At 54.8% G+C, this 16,781-nt stretch overlaps 2 protein-coding genes across 2 annotated transcripts in view; one reads left to right on the top strand and one right to left on the bottom strand.

Annotated features, from left to right (window-relative positions):
* The window catches only part of TPCN1 (two pore segment channel 1), a 118,772-nt gene that overhangs the window by 25,309 nt on the left and 76,682 nt on the right, over nt 1–16,781 (top strand). The gene's annotated exons all lie outside the window — the stretch shown is intronic.
* The window catches only part of DDX54 (DEAD-box helicase 54), a 20,169-nt gene extending 3,388 nt beyond the window's left edge, over nt 1–16,781 (bottom strand). The window contains exons 1-19 of the mRNA XM_066260507.1: nt 16,475–16,781; nt 14,003–14,129; nt 12,103–12,173; nt 11,323–11,511; nt 11,154–11,203; nt 9,803–9,844; nt 9,589–9,684; nt 8,816–8,937; nt 8,645–8,706; nt 8,433–8,564; nt 6,852–7,062; nt 4,359–4,493; nt 3,622–3,852; nt 3,457–3,530; nt 2,555–2,782; nt 1,657–1,799; nt 1,446–1,559; nt 886–990; nt 592–704 (exon numbers count right to left, since the gene is read on the bottom strand). Coding sequence (XP_066116604.1) covers nt 592–704; nt 886–990; nt 1,446–1,559; nt 1,657–1,799; nt 2,555–2,782; nt 3,457–3,530; nt 3,622–3,852; nt 4,359–4,493; nt 6,852–7,062; nt 8,433–8,564; nt 8,645–8,706; nt 8,816–8,937; nt 9,589–9,684; nt 9,803–9,844; nt 11,154–11,203; nt 11,323–11,511; nt 12,103–12,173; nt 14,003–14,129; nt 16,475–16,648 — 2,419 coding nt within the window. The 5' untranslated portion in view covers nt 16,649–16,781. The remainder of the gene's footprint in view (nt 1–591; nt 705–885; nt 991–1,445; nt 1,560–1,656; nt 1,800–2,554; nt 2,783–3,456; nt 3,531–3,621; nt 3,853–4,358; nt 4,494–6,851; nt 7,063–8,432; nt 8,565–8,644; nt 8,707–8,815; nt 8,938–9,588; nt 9,685–9,802; nt 9,845–11,153; nt 11,204–11,322; nt 11,512–12,102; nt 12,174–14,002; nt 14,130–16,474) is intronic.

Here is a 16,781-nt window from a genome sequence, read left to right as displayed (position 1 = left end):
ATCAGACACAAAGAGGAGGCCATGCAGGGAGCACCGGAGGCCTGAGCCACAGGCTGAAGGACGCAGACTCCTGGAGACATGGATGAGGCGGGGACCAGCCCTGCAACGGGTGGGGGCAGGACAAGCAGGGCCAAGGCCACCTGAGGGCTCAGGACACAGTCCCTAGCTCCCCTCTCCCCAGGGGAGGCCCAGGTGGGAGGTGGCAGGGTGACCCACGGCCAGTCAGTGCCCTCGTGACCCACTTCAGCATCCTTGCCTGTAAGATGGGCTCTCTCAGTCTTCTCCGCCCAGGTCATGTGTGCTGAGTGTCTAGCAAAGACTGTCCCCACACAAGTGGGAGCCCTATGACAGCAAGCTCAGGGGGGCTGGGACAGGATCCAGTCCCCTCCCTACAGAGCACATCAAAGCCCTGAGGGGCAGCCCGAGGTCCTGGCATGCAGGGCAGCTGGCCCTTGCTGTGGCCCTTAAACAGGGTCTGGCAGACAGAGCAGTCTGAAGCCCTGTAGCCGCCACCAGCTGAGTGACCCAGGCAGGATCAGAGGACCAAATGTACCACTTGCCAATCTGCCAAAGTTCTGAGGTACATCCTACCTTGACCTCGGCCCCGCTTCCAACCCCTTCGCTCTCGGCCTTGCCAGTCTGATGCCCCTTCCTCCTCGGAGTCGCGGTCGTCGATTTTCTGTTTCTGCTTCCACTTCTGATAGCTGGGAGGCCAGGTTAAGGAGGCTGCTTGAAGGATCCTGAAGCCCGTAAGACCCCTGGGCAGGGAGTCTGCTAGTCCCCTCCAGCAAATACAGGCCCCACACAGAAGATAAGCCCATAGGTGCTCGGCCCCGCCCCTAATAGATGCAGGTAGAAGCCCCTCAGGCCCGCCCCTCAGGATACAGGTCCCGCTTGTAGGAGCTGCTGATGTAGCGACCACTTTCTGTCTTGATCTTCTTCTTGTCCTCCTGACCCGACTGTCCCACAAACCGCTTCTTCTTCCGGTCCCTGCAGGAGAGAAAGTTGGTGGGCTGCTCCCCACAGGGCCCATTTCCTCCCTGGGGTAGTGGAGGATTCCAGAGAAGTGTGGCCATGTCTGGTATGCAGTAGGTGCTCAATAAAGGCACGTCCCCTGCCCCTCTTCGCCTTTCCCTCATAACCCAGGTTTCAAAAGTAGTGTGGGGGTATTCTGGAACTGGGGGGCCTAGAGTAGGGACAGAGTTCCCAACCCCCACTCTGCCACCTCCTGGCTCTGAATGGGGGTGGAATGGGGTTCACTGTCCTTACTGTGTGACCACATAGGGATAGGATGGGGGGCCATAGATCTTAATTTGTGTTGTACAGAATTAATGGGGAGGTGGCCTATTTCCTGCTCTAGGGATCAAAAGGGAGTCAAGACAGGCTGTGTGGGACCCCACGGCAGACAGGCGGGCATGGAAGGGCTGTGCTGGCACACTACTCACCACTTGAGCTGCTGCCGGCCCCTGGTCATGTTCCGGGCCTCGTCCCCCATCAGGTCAAGGACAGCACCTGCCACCTGCTGCTCAAAGGCGCCCCCATCCCCACCGACGCTCAGGCTACAGAGGGAGGGTGGAGAGACACAGCAGGGCTGATGGGGACTTGTCAGGCCCCAGCTGTGACACGCACACGCACACAGGCCAGCGGGCCGCTCACCCCCGTTCGCTGTCAAAGTCCTTGGGCCGATAGGGAACATAGAAATCCTGGTCCCGCCGCCGGGCCTCCTCCCTGCGCCTCTTGGCTCCAAGGTTAAGTCCTGGGTGCTGCCGTTTCTGGCCCACGACCTCCGTGAAGACGTCCTGGCAGACCGAGGCCCAGTCACACCTGCAGCCCCTGGGAGCCCACCTGACCCCCAAAACCAGTCCAGCTTGGTGTCCCTCCATCTCCTCCTCTGTGGTCCCCCAGCCTGTCTGACACTAAAGCCCAGCATCTAACACTGCCCTGGTCCTGCCCTCGCTGCTGCCAAGAGCCTCTGCTCTGCCCCTTTCCACCTGCCCCAGATCTCCGGCTCAGACTGCTGTCACGATGACAATGGCACAGCCACCTCTGGGAATCCACATGTGCCGTCCTGCCTCTGCCAGCAGGCCCGAGTGCCACAGTAACTCAGCTGCAGGGCCCTAGTCCAGTGTTGTGAAAACAAACTTTCCTGAAATTCACTTGGCAGAAGCCCACCAAAGCTGCCGACAGGCTATCTAGCTAGTGTGGGGACTGGGGTGTCTCGTGGTGGAAACTGATGCATCTGATGGGTGGTAACACCCTGCTGAGGTGTTATGTCACACACAGCACACCCACCCTCAAGGTTCTGAATCCCAAAACACATCTGATCCCCAAGGGTTCAGGCAAGGAATGGTGGACGAGTGCCACAAACCCATTCTACAGACAGAAAAACTGAGTCGCTGATTTCCATAAATGTTAGACGTGGGACTGAAATCACTGAATCTACCCCCAGCAACTGCTCAAAGCCCTGAGGACAACCCCATAGCTGCTGGGGCTTGACCTGCCCCTCCCTCCAAACCCAGTGCCAGACTGTAGGGTCCCCAGGTGGGGCCTGTACCTCCACGTTCTCTCCCGCCTCTTCTTCCTCCTCCTCCTCCTCCTCCTCTTCCTCTCCAGGCTGCTTCTCCTTCGGTGCTGAGCAGCTTGGGGCTGGGCCAGCCAGGCCCTCCAGACGCTCCTGCTTCCCCTGCTGGAAGCTGGCGATGGCCTTGCGGTCTTTCCGCCGCTTGGCACGCATGACCTGGCTGCTCAGGTCTCGGCTGGAGGCATTGATCTCAAAGATGGTCTGTGGAGGGGACACCCCAGTCCTTTGCCCACTGGCCTCTCCTCCTTAATTCCACCCTCACCAGCCTGGTGGGCTCTCTATTGCATTCCTCTCGAAGACCTTTCGACCCTACCAGATGGGTCCTCTCATTATCTGCAGTTCACAATTAGAAAGGGAGCCCCAGAGAGGGCAACTCACCTGCCCAAGGTCACACAGCTGGGATAAGCCAGAGCAGGCATTCCAGCCCCAGGTCCACCCGGCTCCAAAACCAGTGCTCTACACTGTGACACCCCAGCCCCTTTTCCCGGATGCTGGCTGGCTGGCAGGCTCACCCGCCCCAGGACAGCCCATTCCTGCTTTAGGACACATCACCCCCAGGGACAAGATGGCGTGCTCGGTGGGAGTCGAGGGAGGGAATGAAAGGCTGTGGAAAGCCAGCTCCTCGGGCTTCTACCGGGCCAGGGGCATGTCACTCCCTCTGTGAGCCTCAGTCTACCCATTGGTAAGTGGGAGCACCCTGCTGAGGTGTCGCCACGTGGGGACCCTGCTGTGGACGAGCAGGGATGGCTCCCGAACAAGGGGCATCTCCAGCGATGCTCACAGAGCCAGGGACACAGACTGAGCAGCGCAGCTCAGACGGAAACCCCAGGCAGGTGGAAACCCTGGGCGGAAAGGGGCGTCAGGCGCTCACTCACCGCCCGCGAACGGTACTGCTTGATGCTGTCCACCAGCCTCAGCCGCTGCAGCTCCTTCTCCTCGAAGTGCGAGCCTGGCAGGGGGAGGGAGGCGGGGGGCGGCGTGAGGCTAGGGCTCGGCTCTGCATGGCCTGCCCGCAGCCCCTGCCCTGCGGGGGGACTCACTGAAGAGGGGGTGCAGGCCCAGCCCCGTGAGGTCCAGTTCCTTGGCCCGCTTGATGGACTCTGGCGAGGGCGCCGGCCGTGAGCGCACATACTGCTGCCGGGCGTTGTCGGCCACACGGCCCAGGCTCCGCAGTTCCAGCGACGCCTCCAGGGTACTCCGCAGGCCGCAGTCCTCGTCGTCCACCACGCTCTGTGGCACGCGGCCCAGCACGCCATCCACGCCAACTGCACCTGCCCCCCCGCACGGAGCCGGTCAGGGGCCTGCTGCCCGGTCCACCTGCCTGGAGCCTAGCCCCGCCTCACGGGCCCCACACCAGCCCGAGTCACAGATCCATCCCCGTGGTTGCCGACAAGAACTATGTAGTTAGCCCTGTGATAGCTGCGTCTGTACTGAACGTGTAGAGACTTTTATTTCTTGTCATTGTTCCCTAAACAACTATTTACATAGCATTCACACTGTTATTATTGTAAGCAACTTAGAGATGACTTAAAGTTACGGGAGGATGTGTATAGGTTATATGAAAATATTATACTGCTTTACATAAGGGACTTGAGCACCAGTGGATTTGGGTATCTGAGCGGGTCCTGGAAGCAGTCCACTGTGGATACCGAAGGTACAGGGACCTTCTCCTGGGGTCAGACCCAGCCCTGCCCCCCACCAAAGCCAGGATGGCTTTGCCCGCCTCCCATATCAAGAACCCCAGGGAGGACCTCAGCCCCGCCCCTGCCTGGCTCACCTGAGGGCTCCTCATGGGGGCGGGCAAGGGTGAGGGCACGGCCCAGGAAGAGGTGCAGGTCCAGCAGGTAGGGGACCTCATCTGGGGCCACCAAGGAGTAGGCTGTGCCACTTCGGCCAGCCCGGGCCACACGACCTGTGGGAGTTGGTCAAGCTTCAGCAAAGGAAAAGTCCCCACCCAAAGGGAGCAAACCAGGTCAAGATCACACCTCGTAGAGCTGGCTTCCCCACCGAAGGTCGCCAGGGTTACCAGCACAAGAGTGCATGAATCAACACAGCACTCTGGGAAGTCAGCAGAAATACAGACAAGGCACTGCTCGCTGTCAATATCAAAAGCCTTCGGCATCCCTACTTTTGGGGACTTCCCCCAAAGAAACGACCAAGGATGCAAAGATTCACACACAGAATGTCTACTGCAGTTCTGTCTGGAACAGCCCCCACCTGGAACCCACTTCAGGGCTTTACTGGATAAATTTATTAGCTGGTGACCACATGGTGCAGATTAGACAGGAAAGGAAAGGGGTTGCCAACGGCCCCAGAGACCACAGCCACCCAGCAACTGGTGTGTGTCACATTTTATCGGCACACTGTCATCTGTATGTTGCCTATGGCTGCTTCTATGCAGTAAGGGCCAAGGTCAGAAACAGACGGTGGGCCCTGGAGCCAACAGTGTTGACCACCTAGCCCTTTACAGATGCAGCTTGCTGACCCGTCACAGAGTGGCACTTCATGGTGAATGGGAAAGCGTGTGTGAGTACACAGACACAAGAGAAGAGAAGGCCCCGCCTGACTCCAAGTTTGCACTGAATGAATCCCTGCGTAGCATTACGTGCTGGCTCCTTTCTGCAGCTTACAGAGCACGTCACCGCATCTGGAAGCTTCGTCTGGGGCGGTCTGATACTATTGGTCAGGAGATGTGTGAGAAATTTCCTGTGGGGGTTCTGGGGACGCACAGAGCTAGCTCTTCCCAGAGCAGTGGAACTAGGGCACAGCAAGCTGCAACCCACAGGGACACCAGACCCCAGGCCCGTGGCTGGAGACGGGGCCCTGACTGGCGGTCAGACCACCTCTCTCAGGGCCAGTGTGGGAGGACAGACCTGCCTCACTGAGGTCTAATCACATGCAGATAAAACCAAAGGACCCCACCTTCCAGGTTCTCCTCCCACACATTAATGCACCTGTATTTATAAATGTGTTTATGAATTAAAAGAGGGCAAAGGAAGTCGAATGGTAGAGCCAGGCGGCAGGGGAGAGGGAGCTAGGGAGTCAGTGTTTGATGGGTAGTTCCAGTTCGGGAAGATGATGGAGAAGTTCTGGAGATGGTGGTGGTGACAGCCCCATAGTCACGTGAATACACTTTAATGCCACTGAACTAACACTGAAAAATGGCTAAGATGGTAATTGTATGTTATGTGCATTTTACAGTTTTAAAAAAGAAGGTGGGCCTGACCAGGTGGTAGCACAGTGGATAGAGCATTGGACTGGGATGCGGAGGACTCAGGTTCGAGACCCCAAGGTCGCCAGCTTGAGCGTGGGCTCATCTGGTTTAAGCAAAAAGCTCACCAGCCCCAACCCAAAGTCGCTGGCTCAAGCAAGGGGTTACTTGGTCTGCTGAAGGTCCCCGGTCAAGGCACATATGAGAAAGTAATCAATGAACAACTAAGGTGTCACAATGTGCAACAAAAAACTAATGATTGATGCTTCTCATCTCTCCATTCCTGTCTGTCTATCCCTCTCTCTGACTCTCTCTCTGTCTCTGTAAAAAAAAAAAAAAAAAAAAAAAAAAAAGAAGGTGGCGGCAGGGGCAAGGGACACACCAAAGTGACAGCCGTGTTATCAGAGAGACAATGATTTTGAAGAGGGGGTTCCAATCCCAGCCGCCCTGCTGTGCCGCCTTTGTGAGACCAGGCCAGTTAATAACCTCCTGGCTGCGGGGTCCCGACCTGCCAAGTGGCTCTCACATGGCTGGACACACTACCCAGGTTGTTGTGAGAACACGAGGGGCTGCTATGATAAGCAGTGCCTGGACAGGGCCCGCGGGGGTGCTGGGCGAGCAGCGTCACCGTCACAGTCAGTGACGTCAGGCACGGGGTCGCATGACGTGCTGCTTTGCTTCGCTTCCCAATATGCCTATCATGGGCCTGTCTTACTCCTGTAATTGAAAAACTAGACGGAGTGACATGGCCTGGAGGGCTGAGGCGTTGGTGTTATGTAAAGGTTGCAAAGGTCCCAGGAGAGGTGCTGAAAGGGCAGATTTATTGAGAGGAGGGGGCTGAGGGGCCATGTCATCAAGTACCATGACAGGAAAGAGAGTTGGAGTCAGGTCTGGGGAACCCAGAAAGAGGAGAATCGCCTCCTTAGAGCCATGAGGCTGCCCACAGAATCGTGCCGGCCACCGCCCCCCATGGACCCTAATTTATAGGTCAAGTCCTTGGGCTCGGTTCCTCCGCCCATGGCGGTAGGAGTCAGCCCTGCACCCCAGCCAGCTCCTCACCCACGCGGTGCAAGAAGAGCTTGCCCTTGGCAGGGAAGCTGTAGTTGATGACGTTGTCCAGCAGCGGGATGTCCAGGCCCCGGGCTGCCAGGTCGGTCACGATGAGGGTGGAGCACTTGCCATGGATGAACTTGGCAAGGTTGATCTTGCGGGCCGTCTGGTCCAGGGCGCTGTAGATGTGGGCGCAGCTCACGCCCTGGGTCGTCAGCAGCTGCTCAGAGCCAAGATGGGGTGGGAGGAAGCGGGGTGAAGAGATTTGTCAGAGAGAGAGGAGTCCTGGCCACGGCAGGATGCCGTGACCCGGTGGTCATCCTGATGGTACTGGGTGCCTTGTCCTGACTCTACTGCTACGAGCTGTGTGACCTTGGACAAGTCACTAACCTCTCTGGGCTTCCATTTCCCTCATCTATAGAGCAGGGAGAATCGGTCCTGCTTTGTAGCTTTGCTATAAGGATTAAATGAGTTAATACAGCCCTGGCCGGTTGGCTCAGCGGTAGAGCGTCGGCCTAGCGTGCGGAGGACCCGGGTTCGATTCCCGGCTGGGGCACACAGGAGAAGCGCCCATTTGCTTCTCCACCCCTCCGCCGCGCTTTCCTCTCTGTCTCTCTCTTCCCCTCCCACAGCCAAGGCTCCATTGGAGCAAACATGGCCCGGGCACTGGGGATGGCTCTGTGGCCTCTCCCCCAGGCACTAGAGTGGCTCTGGTCACAACATGGCGATGCCCAGGATGGGCAGAGCATCGCCCCCTGGTGGGCAGAGCGTCGCCCCATGGTGGGCGTGCCGGGTGGATCCCGGTCGGGTGCATGCGGGAGTCTGTCTGACTGTCTCTCCCTGTTTCCAGCTTCAGAAAAATGGAAAAAAAAAAATGAGTTAATACATATGCAGTGCTGAGAACAAAGCCCAGAATATAGGAAGCCCTGTGAAAGTGTTAACTGCCTTTCGAAAATTACTATTTTGGTCTCATTCATCAGTGACCCCAGCAGCTGCATGCAAGGGGGAAGCACCGTTAAGTGTATAATGAGTAAGTGAAATCCAGCAAACCATGTCCTCAGATCACAGACCGCAGGTGTGGCTGACCAGGGGAGGGGCCCCAGCAGGCTTTGGGGGATGAGAACCCCCACGCTGTGATATAGCTGAGGGTCACAGGTGTACACATATGGAAAAACTCATCAGGCTGCTCACATATGATAAGGGTACTTTACATAGCTTACTGCATGCAGGGTATGCCTCATTTTTTAAAAAGTGAAACAGGACACTGAAGATCTATAGAAAAATGATAGGAAGGCTGCAAAATAGTTTACAATAACCTGGATGGAAGGGGGAGTAATAGATGAATCAAGACTGGCCACAAATTGGTAACTGAGGACTCAGGAGTTCATTATGCTATTTTCTTACTGTAGTATGCAGTAGAGATATCTATGTTTCAAGTACCAAGCCTGGATCAGGCCCATGCCCCGCTCTGGTGCTGCCCTCTGGTGTCTGTACATGGAACTGCAGCCCCAAGCTAATGAAGACGCAGGACCCCAACAGGAGATAGTCCCTCTGGTCTCTTGCTTACTCATCACTGCGAGGCCCTCTCACCTCACTGAGGTATTCGGCATGGTGCTTTGTGGCCACAAACACCACCGTCTGGTCCTGGGGCCGCACAGCATTGCGTAGCAGGTGGAGGAGCACGGCAGCTTTGGTGTCCTCTCGCACCAGGAAGAAGGAGGTCTGCAGGGAGAGGGGCCGTGTGGGTTTGGCTCTCAGGGCTGTGGACAGAGGCCTCCAGAGGGGCACAGGCAGCACCTCACCTTGAGCTGCTCATTGAGTTTGGTGTCCACATCCAGTCGAATGAGCACAGGCTCCGTGAGGCCTGCGGCGGACATGGAGGAGGGCGGAGGGTTGAGCCACGGAAGGAAAAGGCCCCCAGCCGGCCCTGACCCGAGTCCCAGCCCACAGCCCGGCTCCCCGAGCTCACTCACCGGCCCGGGCAAACTCCACCAGCATTTTGGGCAACGTGGCAGAGAACAGGACCGTCTGGTGGCCCCCAGGGAGGCGGCCAATGATTTCCTGCAGCTGCTCTGCAAACCCCATTTCAAAGAGCCTGGGAGGGCAGAGGCCAGGGGGCAGGACAGGGTCAGGAATGGGCTCCTGTTCCAGTGAGCTCCAAACCTCAGTCATCCCGCCCCCACTACACTTCCTCCATGTGGACTGGCGTGTGCCTCACACGCATCTTTAACTCAGTTCACTTCTCTACTTAACTTCATCCTAAGCAACAATGACCTTGAAATCTTGGGTCTGATCTGTTCTGGTTCCCACAAATTCATATTGAAATAAACGACAGCAGTCCTCGTGCTGAGTCAGGCACTGTTCTGAGTACTTAACAGATAACAGCTCCTGAGTCCTCCTGGCACCCGGGGAGGCACATGCCACTTTATCCGCACTCTGTAGTCCAGGCCCCCAGGCCCCTTAGTGATTCACCCAAGTTCACAGAACTGGAATTTGATCCTACCTGTGCTCTCAACTTTTCCTGACTTTGAAATTATTTATTATTCTTTCCACTATTCCCCCAAAAAATAATACAAAGGAAAACTGTTGGTCCAGGGAGCCATCTACTCTAGCAAAACCTGTGGTGTATGTGGCCCACATCTGGGGAAACACGGCCTGGCCCAGAACACAGGTCTCCCATGGCGGACCTGACTTCCCAGCCTCGGGGCCAAGCTGGACACCGCGTGGGGTGCACCTGCAGCCTCACCTGTCAGCCTCATCAAACACCACGTACTCCACACTGTGCAGCTTCAGGTTCATCTCCACAGCCACGTGCATCAGGCGCCCAGGGGTAGCAATGATTCTGGAAGGGGTGTGTAGGGCAGGTCACTCAGGGCCACCAGCTGAGCCCTCCTCTCACTCCCCAGCCGTTGGCCATCTGGGAAGTGAGCCCAGAGCATTATCCCCAATCTTAAACTCACATGTCAGGATTTTCATGCAGGGCTGCAAACTGGTCTTCCATTCTAGAGAGAAGGGGAGGTGTCAGCTTGATGGAACAGGTCTCTGTCTAGTCCCTCTCCCTTCCCATACTAAGTGCCCAGGTGAGTCTCACTCCCCAACCCCAGACTTATAATTGGAGAAAGGCTATTGCTGACATCCTAGGGCAAAGGCACTGCCCTGATAAGATATACAAGTTCAAACATACACAAGGACTGACACAGCAAAGAATTCCCCAAAAGGATGGGCTCAGCCTCAGAACCCACCTCACTCCTTCACTCCAGGCTGCAACAAAGCTGCCTCTGACCCACAGCACCACCTAGCAACTAACCCTGGAACTACCAACTGCACCTAGAATCCAGTTTCCTGGATCTCTGTCCTTATTCTTTTTTGCTTCTTTGTTTTTCCTTCCTTTTATTATTATTTACTTACTGATTTTAGAGAGACAGAGAGAGGAAGGGATGGAGCAAGAGGGAAAGAGAGAGAAAGAGAGAGAAAGAGAGAAAAAGAGAGAGAGAGAGAGGCATTTATTTGTGGTTCCACAGTGCCCTGACCAGGGATCAGGAATCAAACCCACAGCCTTGGTGTTTCGAGACGATGCTCACACATCCCTAATTTTAGTCATTTTCTGAAAAACCTTTGGGACACCTGTGGGAGCCAGAATTCTAGGCCAGGCCCAGCCTGGGGAGGCACTGCTCACAATCACCAACTATTGAGATAATAAATTATAATGTAGGCTAAGATCACTGGACAGCAAAACACTCAGAATTGAGAGCAACTGATGACAGTGACATGGAGAATAAGGAAGGGGCTGCCCTGGGAGGGAGAAGCTATGGGATGGGTAAGGGACACAGCACGAGACAAGCTACTGCATGGCTCTGGGACCATCGCCTCCTCAGCTGGCTCAACTGTAAAACAGGTGTGGCGCCTGCCACCTCAGAAGGATGGTACCAGCACATCAGGAAAAATACATTTTGCAAATCTGAGCTATTACAAACATGCTTGACTTTTGTGTGTATGGCTTTTGTGTATTCTGCTTTAAAAACCTACAATTAGGCACATTAAAGCATACACAGCAAAGCCACCCGTGCAGGTGACCTGTGTGCTACCAGCTCTCTTCTGGGAGCATCAGAACCTTCGCGGCGCTTGCATGGGAAATCTCTTTTCATGTTTTACTGCCTGTTTTTCTTGTTCGTTTCCTTCGAATGTGCCAAGGACTTGTTATCGTTAGTAAGCCAGAGAGGCTCCTTCACTCTGGTACCCTGGAGGCAGGGGGTGCGCTCCCACGGGGGTGGGGTGAAGGTGGCCATGGCCAGGGGAGAGGGGGGCTCTTACTTGTCTCCACCCAGGATCAGGGCAGTCTTGAGGCCAGTGAACTTGCCCAGCTGTGGGGGAAGAGAGAGAGGAAGATTGGAAGAGGGCGAGGGAGAGAAGACTCAGTCCACCCAGGCCTCCCCACTGGTCCCCGCTCAGCCTCAGCCTCCCCCCGCCCGCCCTGACACACCTCCTTGGTAAACTTCATGGTCTGCAGGGCCAGCTCACGGGTGGGCGAGAGGATGAGGGCACGGGCCCCCATCTGAGCACTGTGGGTCTTGAGCTGCTCGAACATGGGGATAAGGAAGCAGGCTGTCTTGCCACTGCCAGTCCGGGCCATGGCCACCACATCTTTGCCATCGAGGATCACCGGGATGGTCTGGAGAGACATGAATGGGGGAGGGGCGGGGTTAGCTCCTGGCACCCAAACACCACGTGATCCAGAGCTCCAGGTTCCCAGGGAGTGGGCGAACTAGGGGATCTCAGTGAATGGGAAGGGGCCTGTCACCCAGCCCTGATCTCACTCTAGCTTCTTTGCACACCTTCAGGAACGAGCAACTCACCACCCTCCAAACTCTTTCCACTGTTTGAACATCCTTCTTCAGATTAAGCTACACTCTACCTCCTTGCCTACCCTTCCTTCTCAGGACCTCAGAGAAATGTCTCCCTCTCAGCTAAACGTCTGAGGACAACAACCATGAGCCCCAGGGGACAACAGGGTGCCTGCAAGCTGCCACCACAGGACCCCAACAGTGAACAGCCGCAAATGGCAAAGAGGCCCAGGGTCAACTCTCCTCTCTGCTGGGCCCAACTTTCCCCAGCTGTGAAACAGGCAAGCTTGCGGGGCTTCAGATTAAGAGGGACAATAGATGTGACAGCTGGGACATGGGGTGTCTATCAAGAGGTTAGAGTGAAGAGCCAAGTCACTCAACCCCTCCTCCCAACCCCATCAGCCCTCCCCACTGCATACCTTCCTCTGGATGGGTGTTGGCACCTTATAGCCCTTCTTCATGATGCCTTTGAACACTGGGTAGCTCAAGCCTGGGAAAGACGCAGAATGACCGGGGGTCAGGGGAGCCCCACGGCACCGCACACAGGACAAATGACTCTCACACTGTCAAATAAATAGCAAGAGGGATACAGGGAGGGGACACCTGGGACTCGCTCCAGAATCCTCCAGGATGATGGGACAAGTGGGTGCGATGTGTCTAAAATAAGACTGAGCCTGACCAGGCAGTGGTGCAGTGGATAGAGCATCGAACTGGGACGCGGAGGACCCAGGTTCAAAACCCTGAAGTCACTGGTTTGAGCACAGGCTCATCTGGTTTGAGCACAGCTCACCAGCTTGAGTTCAAGGTCACTGGTTTGAGCAAGGGGTCACTCGCTCTGCTGGAGCCCCCCGGTCAAGGCACATATGAGAAAGTAATCAATGAACAACTAAGGTGCCACAACGAGGAATTGATGTTTCTCATTTCTCTCCCTTCCTGTCTGTCTGTCCCTCTCTCTGTCTCTGTCACCACACACACAAAAATAAGACTGAAAACAGTTGAAGCTGGTGATGGGTTGGTAGAGATTCACCATATTCTATTTGCTATGTTTGAAATGTACAATTAGAAGAAATCGGTGTTATATGACAAGGGCCTATGACACATGCAGGCATAGATGTTGACAAATGAGGCTCATGGCACCATAAGGGGCAGGAGATGGCCTGTGGAGACAGGATGTGACATGGGCTTGTGGAGATCGGAGGACAGTGGGAGGCCTAGAGACAGGAAATCATCATGGTTTTAGCTGCTTTTTTAGTCAATTATCTTTGTGATTCAGAAAAGCAAAAAAATAACTACATATAAGTGCCCTTTTTCTTGATTTCTGATTAATTTTAGTACATCTTAAATATAGTGATATTGCTTAGATTCCTTTTGTGAGCTGCCTATTCATGTTCTTCACCCAAATCTCTATTGGGGTGTCTGTTTTTTATTGATTTGTGAAAGCTCTTTGCATATTAGGCATATTTACCCTTCATCTATCCCATAGGTTAAAATATACTCCTGATATTAGCATTTACTTTAACTTTTTTTGTGTGTATGACAGAGACGGAGTTAGAGAGAGGGACAGACAGACAGGAAGGGAGAGAGATGAGAAACATCAATTCTTTGATGCGGCTCCTTAGTTGTCCATTGATTGCTTTCTCATATATGCCCTGACTGGGGGGCCACAGCAGACCAAGTGACCCCTTGCTCAAGCCAGCGACCCTGGGCTCAAACTGGTGAGCCTTGCTCAAATCAGATGAGCCTGTGCTCAAGTTGGCGACCTCAGGGTCTTGAACCTGGGTCCTCCACGTCCTAGTCCAACACTCCATCCACTGCGCCACGATCTGATCAAGCAGCATTTTCTTTAACTTAGTTTAAAGTGAGTTTGGGCATTCACACATCTAATTGAAAACGAAGTCACAGTACTTGGGTCACACTTAGAAAGGTCTTCTTTTCCTTTCTAAGATTATAAACACATACATGATATTTAAATCTTTGCTCCAATGCTACTGATTTGTAAATAGCAAGAGAGTTCGGCTTTATTTCCATCTAGCTGGGTATCCAGACCCTACCCGGATCCCCAGGTAGGGTATCTTGTCCGCTCTGCTCTGAAACGCTGGCGTCCTGAAGTACATCCCCATATGTCTTTGCTTGTTCCTGCAACAGCAATGCTCTGAGTCCTGTTCTAATTGCTCTTTAATTGTGTCAGGCCCATTACCCCTGACTGGCTATGAGACTGTCTGCTGCCTCAATTGGGTAGATAAGTCTACCCAATACCTACCACAGGGCTGGGCCCCTGCTGCTACTTCCCCAATTCCCCCAGATGTCTGGTTCACCCACCCATGGACTGGAAGCCTCCTGACTTCTTCTTCTTGTTCTGGGCTCGCACCATCTCCCGCGTGTCTGGCTCCACGTCCGAGGTACATTCCGAGGTGGGGAAGGTGGGCAGGAGTCTGCCAGGTCCCAGCTAGGAGGGAGGAGCACAGAGGCAGCATCAGTCCAGGCTCCATCACACCGCAGGGAACAGGAGGGTGGGAGAGGGCTGTCCTGCTGATGCTCTGCACCCCTTTCAAGCTGATACTCTCCTGCCAGATCACATGACTTCTCTGCTACAGGGCCCACCTCTGACTGGGCCAGGACAGGGCAGAGGGGCAGAGAGCAGGCTCGGCAGTCAGACTGCCTGGGTTTCAATCCCCACTCTGTCACCTTCCAGCTGTGAGACCTCACACAAGGGACTTCAACTTTCCTGAGTCTGTGTGTCCATATCTGGGAAATGGACGACAAGAGCATAGGCCTCACAGGGTGCTGTGAACTCTGAATGGGTAAGTGTGAAGCTCAGAACAGCACCCAGTATGTTGATGGTGATACCACCATCATTACCATCATCATCATCATCATCCTGGGCTGTCATTCAAAGCCCTCAAAATGAAAAACTCCAGAAAGCCAATCAAAACATCTACTATGTGTGAGGTACTAGATTTTTTCAAGCTCCTCTAAACACCCTCTTCTCAACCACTTTTCTTTTTCTTTCTTTCTTTCTTTTTTTTTTTTTTTTTACAGAGAGAGAGAGAGAGAGAGAGAGTCAGAGAGAAGGATAGACAGGAACGGAGAGAGATGAGAAGCATCAATCATCAGTTTTCCGTTGCAACACCTTAGTTGTTCATTTTTTGCTTTCTCATATGTGCCTTGACCGTGGGGCTACAGCAGACTGAGTAACCCCTTGCTCAAGCCAGTGACCGTGGGTCCAAACTGGTGAGCTTTGCTCAAACCAGATGAGCCTGCGTTCAAGCTGGTGACCTCGGGGTCTTGAACCTGGGTCTTCCGCATCCCAGTCCGATGCTCTATCCACTGCGCCACTGCCTGGTCAGGCTCAACCGCCTTTCTGATCCATCACCCCAACCCAACTCTGGTCCCTCTTATTTCTGCCTTCTCTGCCCATCCAGGACCCTCAGTGTCCTAGCACAGCTAAGTCTAAGCCAGACAACTCCTCTGGGGAGCCTTCTCAGACTTCAGGTACTGGCGGAGCACAATGGGTTACTTCCCTCCTCCCCCGTTTGCATAACAGTTGGCACTTAGTAGCAGAAATAGCACAGGCCCTGCAACCAGACAGTCCCCCGGTTTGAATCCTGGTTCTTGGAAGTCTTGGTCAAGTTTCTTTTCTTTTTTTCTTTTTTATTATTCAGTTTGGAGAAGAGAGAGAGAGAGAGAGAGAGACAGAGAGACAGAGAGAGACAGAGAAGAGAGGTGAGAAGCAGGAAGCATCACCTCCCACACATGCCTCGACCAGGCAAGCCCAGGGTTTTGAACCAGTGACCTCAGCATTCCAGGTCGACGCTTGATCCACTGCGCCACCACAGGTTAGGCTTGGTCAAGTTTCTTGACCAACCGAGGCCTCAGTTTCCTTCTCTGGAGTATGGGATGACAATACTTAGCTCACAGGGTTGGCATCAGGACTAAATGATAAGGCTTGTGCCTGACCGGGTGCTGGCGCAATGGATAGAGTGTGGGACTGGGATGCGGAAGGACCCAGGTTCGAGACCCCAGGTTGCCAGCTTGAGCATAGGCTCATCTGGTGTGAGCAAAAAGCTCACCAGCTTGGACCCAAGGCCCTGAGCAAGGGGTTACTCAGTCTGCTGAAGGCCCATGGTCAAGGCACATATGAGAGAGCAATCAATGAACAACTAAGGTGTTGCAACGAAAAACTGATGATTGATGCTTCTCATCTCTTTCCGTTCCTGTCTGTCTGTCCCTATCTATCCCTCTCTCTGACTCTCCCTCTGTCTCTGAAATTAAAAAAAAAAAAATGATAAGGCTTGTAAAGCTCCCAGCACGGAGCCTGGCACATAGTAAGCGGTCAACAAACTCAAGTTTAATTTATTACTATTAGCTTCCTACAGGTTCAGGGGCATCACAGTCTGAAGATACAGGGTCTGGCCTCCCTTAATTCAACCTCACATGAATTCAAACTCTCCAAGTCAGAGCTTCAGCATCTGCACTTTTCATTGGGTGAATGGGAACTAAGACCCGCCCCCAGATTAGAAGGGAGCCAATAAGAAGAGTGCAACCAAAAGCCGGCCCGGAAGGCCCGCAGGCCCCAACCTCTGAAACGCATTGTCTCGGGCCGTCGGAACCCGGACTGGAGTGGCCCAAAGAAACATGCTGAGACCCGCGGTCCTGCCCCTGACCCCCCCGCCAGCTGACCTCTCCCCGCCCTCAGTAGTGACCACTCCCCAGCTGGGGCCCCTGCGGCTGCGGGGCGTCGCACGACCCGGTGCTTGGGCTCCAACGTGTGTCCCAGCCCCGCGCTCCTACCTTCTGCGCCCGGGTGTCATCTTCCGCCTGGATCTCAAACTCGCCGTCCTCCGAGTCGCTGCTGCGGGCCTGGGAGGCCGCGCCCCGGCGCTTCCGAAATCCCTTCTTTTTCCTCCGCTGGGCCATGGCAGCTCGGGGCCGCGGTCCAGCCGCCGGGCGCGTTCCGGCAGCCATGCGGGCCCCGGCGCAGCAACACGGGAAGGGGCTGGGTTTGCGGGAACGTACCACGCCGTGGCTGGCGGGGGTGACACCGCGGCCACGCGGCCTGGCTGCGTGCCTCCCCTTCCGCAGCCCTGGGAGGCTCGGC

The sequence above is a fragment of the Saccopteryx bilineata genome, chromosome 2 (assembly GCF_036850765.1).
Source record: "Saccopteryx bilineata isolate mSacBil1 chromosome 2, mSacBil1_pri_phased_curated, whole genome shotgun sequence".
In the NCBI taxonomy this organism is placed as follows: Eukaryota; Metazoa; Chordata; class Mammalia; order Chiroptera; family Emballonuridae; genus Saccopteryx; species Saccopteryx bilineata.
Note: the sequence above shows the minus strand (reverse complement) of the source record. Positions and strands in the feature narration are given on the sequence as shown.